Source organism: Oryzias melastigma, unplaced genomic scaffold, assembly GCF_002922805.2.
Source record: "Oryzias melastigma strain HK-1 unplaced genomic scaffold, ASM292280v2 sc00246, whole genome shotgun sequence".
Classification (NCBI taxonomy): domain Eukaryota; kingdom Metazoa; phylum Chordata; class Actinopteri; order Beloniformes; family Adrianichthyidae; genus Oryzias; species Oryzias melastigma.
In genome coordinates this window covers 431,218-435,088 of record NW_023416888.1, presented here as the reverse complement: position 1 = coordinate 435,088, position 3,871 = coordinate 431,218, and the positions used below count along the sequence as shown (strand labels likewise).

General features: G+C 40.9%; 1 protein-coding gene across 2 annotated transcripts in view; it reads left to right on the top strand.

The window, feature by feature from the left end:
- The window catches only part of ip6k1 (inositol hexakisphosphate kinase 1), a gene marked incomplete in the record, with an annotated part of 36,982 nt that overhangs the window by 30,331 nt on the left and 2,780 nt on the right, over positions 1-3,871 (top strand). For both annotated transcript variants that reach the window (XM_024263646.2, XM_024263647.2), the window contains 2 exon segments: positions 1,152-1,327; positions 1,401-1,634. In XM_024263646.2, coding sequence (XP_024119414.1) covers positions 1,152-1,327; positions 1,401-1,634 — 410 coding nt within the window.

Sequence of the window (3,871 nt, the reverse complement as noted above, 5' to 3'; positions counted from 1 at the left end):
AATCGAGAGAATCCGGTTGATTTTCAAAATAAAAGATTTCTGACTCAAAAAAAAAAACGTCCCTAAATTCTTCCGCGGCCCGGTGGCATTGGGTCTGCGGCCCGGTACCGGTCCGCGGCCCGGTGGTTGGGGACCACTGCTGTAGATTCCATGACTCAGCTATGACTCAGACCAATCGCTGAAGATTGTTTCCAAATGGCGGTATCCGTTTCAGGAATTGACGGTGAAAGCAGCGGCCTACTTTCAGGAGGAGAGGAAGTAATGCATTTCCAATGGGGGACCTCAGTGCTCGCTCTGTCCATTGTGCTGGAGCTTTAGCTTTAGCTTAGCATTAGCTTAGCTTTAGCTCGTCAGTCTGTTTGACCGGGAGGAGCTGCTTCCTCTGCTCAGCTGCTGCTTTGCCCTCATGGTCTGCTGCCATATTATTAAATTCATTTTTTCATTTTATGTATTGCAAAGCAAATAAAAGATTATTAATCAATTCCACCACTTTTTAAAAATATAAACTGACCTTTTTATCAATCTTGCTAATTTAATTGCTCCAATAATGTAATAAAACTACAAAACTCAGAAACTCAGTTGATTTCTGCTCTTTGTCTACCTTATAACAATATTTTCTCTTGTTTACATTTAATATATTTTCACTTTTCCATAAATCTAATTTGAGTTATTAATACATACAAATTAATGTTTTTTTAATTTTAAATAATTATTTTTTTCTGTCCCACAATGCAATGATTAGTTTTAATTTTTTCATAATTAATTTAGTCATATGAATTTGGACCTAACATATTTTACTTTGCACTCTCTGGGTACATGACTCAAATGATTCGATTCACTTTGGGGAGTGACTCGTTAAAACTCGAGTCAGTAAAAGGAATCAAAATTTCCATCACTAGTGAGGAGTGATTTGCGGTGGAGTTACTCCATTGCCTGCACGGTACAGCGTGCTGCTGAGACTCTGGAGCTCAGAGGAGGCTTCTGTGTGGTCAACGTTCATGTTTTGATCTTTAGCTTCACAGCTGCCATAGACCGTGGTTAGCACTCACTTCACCTTCTGCCTCCGCTCACCCGCTCTTCACTGCTCTGTCTGGGTTTATTGTGACTCTGCCTGTTGTTCAGACTTGGTTCAGTCCTTAACTGGGACCCAGAGTTCCTGCTGTTGGAGAACGTGGTCCATCACTTCTCGTACCCCTGCATCCTGGACCTGAAGATGGGGACGCGGCAGCATGGAGACGACGCCTCCGAGGAGAAGGCGGCCAGACAGATGAAGAAATGTGAGCAGAGCACGTCGGCCACGCTGGGGGTCCGAGTGTGTGGCATGCAGGTGAGGACGCCATGTTGGCAGTGGCTGTGGGTTCTCGTTCCGTCTGTCTGCTAACATCTGCCCCCCTCTGCAGGTGTACCAGCCCAGCACCGGCCACTACCTTTGCAGGAACAAGTACTACGGCCGCGGCCTGTCAAGCGACGGCTTTCGCCAGGCACTCTACCAGTACTTGCACAACGGGAGGTGTCTGAGGCAGGACCTCTTTGAGCCAATCCTGAATAAGCTCCGCCGTCTGAAGGAGGTGCTGGAGAAGCAGGCATCCTACCGCTTCTACTCCTCCTCCCTGCTCATCATCTACGAGGGGAAGGTGAGACTTGGAAGCTTTTATGTTCTCTGAAACGAGAACCAGCATTTTTCGGTTCAGGTTATTGAAGAAACAAAAATGATGATAAAATATATACATCCTGCTGCTCAGACAATAACTGTTCAGTTTAAACACTGAAACGAGGATTATCGTGGTTTATTAGCAATTTAATTTTCAAATTAAAAGTTTGTCTTCAAAAAAATTTGATTTGTTATTAAATGTTGCTGTCAGCAATGTAATTTAAGTACAGTTAATTAAAGGAAATGGAGTAATTATTAATCATGATGAAACTATTCAATGAGGTGATTGTCAGACTGAAACCAAAAAAATTGAGCTTCCCTAAAACTGTTCAAATGATTTCCTTAAAATGCAGATTCTATTTTAATGTATTCCATCCCAATAACGGATGTGATTACCTTTCCCTCTAATTTTTGGTGTCACTGAGCAAACACAGAAACTCACTGATCGTTCCTTCGACCGCCGTGAGCAACACTGGGGTTCACTCTGCAGCACGTCTGTATTTCAACTGTCTGAAATCTCAGGTCTTAACACGTCATGTAGTTTATTAAAAGAATGAAACTAGCTAATTTTCATCAAATTGTGTTTAATATAAGTGATTTCCAACAATTACAATGAAAAATAAGAAACATTCTGGAAGTGGGTCCTGCTCCTGTTGTCCGGGAATAAATTCAAATTCCACTTTATTTGTTTAGCACTTTTCCTGCTACAAAGCATCTTAAAATGCTTTCCATAATAAATAAAAGAAAGATAGAAATAGTAATTAAAATAGCAAACATACTATGAAATAAATAGGAACAAATACAAACTCAGTACACACATCCCACCCATACAATCATAATGACATTAATCAATCAATACAATTTATAACATCAAATTAAAACAAGTAGGAACATAAAAACTGCGTAAAAGCTTTACTAATAAAATTTGTTTACATTTTTTTCTTAAAAACCTCCACAGTGGATGAAACCCTCACATTCTCAGGCAGGAGGTCCACAGAGCTGAAATGTGTTTTAGTTCTGACTTTTGGAACCACCAGCAGGCCTTCACTTGAGGGCCTGAGGGCTCTGGGGGGGTCATTAACTAAAGGTAAACCTGATAAAAATGAAGGATCAATTCTATTTAAGCTTTTATAAACAAATAAAAGAACCTTAGGGCTATTCCTAAAGCTGACTGGGAGCAAAGATTTCAGATTTGGAGTGATGTGCTCCTTTCTGGTCCTGGTTAAAAGGCGTCCAGTCGAGTTTTGAACCAGCTGCAGCCGATTGATGATATTTTTCTAAACACTAGAAAGAAGAGCATTCCAGTAATCTTTTCTAAATGTTATGATAGCATGCATCTTCAGCACTGCTCTGGAGAGAAGCCATGTGGTTTGGGTGGGATAATTGTCTGAAACATGTGTAACATGTAGCTACACATTTTAGAGAGGACTTTTTTCCCTTTAAATCATGCAACATTTTTAATTAGCATTTTACTACTCAGATGACACAAAAGTAAGAACAAGTCTCCTGCTTTGGGACTTAAGTTTACCTGATCACCTGTCCTCACTTCTCCAGTGCGTTGTATGCTGTGCGTGCACCCCCACCCCCGCTGCCGCGCACACGTTCAAGCATCTGTTTTTGATCACCTGTCAGTCTCTGAATTACATTGAAAGTGACAAAGAATGCATGTCTTATATGATCCTATCATTTTAAGTTTAGAATACATTTTATGTTGTGCGCAGAACAGATTTTCTGTGTGCAACGGGCGTGGGAGCAGTGCGCAACTGCTCACGTGTGCAACTTAGAGGGAACACTGGATGTGATGTTCACTGAGCATAATGTTCATAAATGCAGAACAGCCAAATGAATTCCAGCAACATGGTGAAAGGGGGGTGAAAACTCTCAGACTTCCTTTTATGAAGAAAATTATTGAGGAAATTATTTAGTTTCTAATTCAAGGTTTTTATCCAGATTTGAAAGTAGAGAAGTTTTAGTGGATAAATGTTTCCATCAGAAGAAGTTCCCGTCTTTTCTCGGTTAAAGGAGTCGTCCTTCATCTCCTCCAGCATCCATCAGTGACATAAACTGCTTTCAGTTTAGAGGTTTAGTGGATGAAAATGTTGTTCTGTCTGGATCCAGATCGCACCTGACCTCTGAGGTTCTGAAGAACACAAATGTTGAGACCAAAACATCTGAAGAACTTTCTGCCGCTCCTCCTGGATCGGTTGAAGGTCATGATGG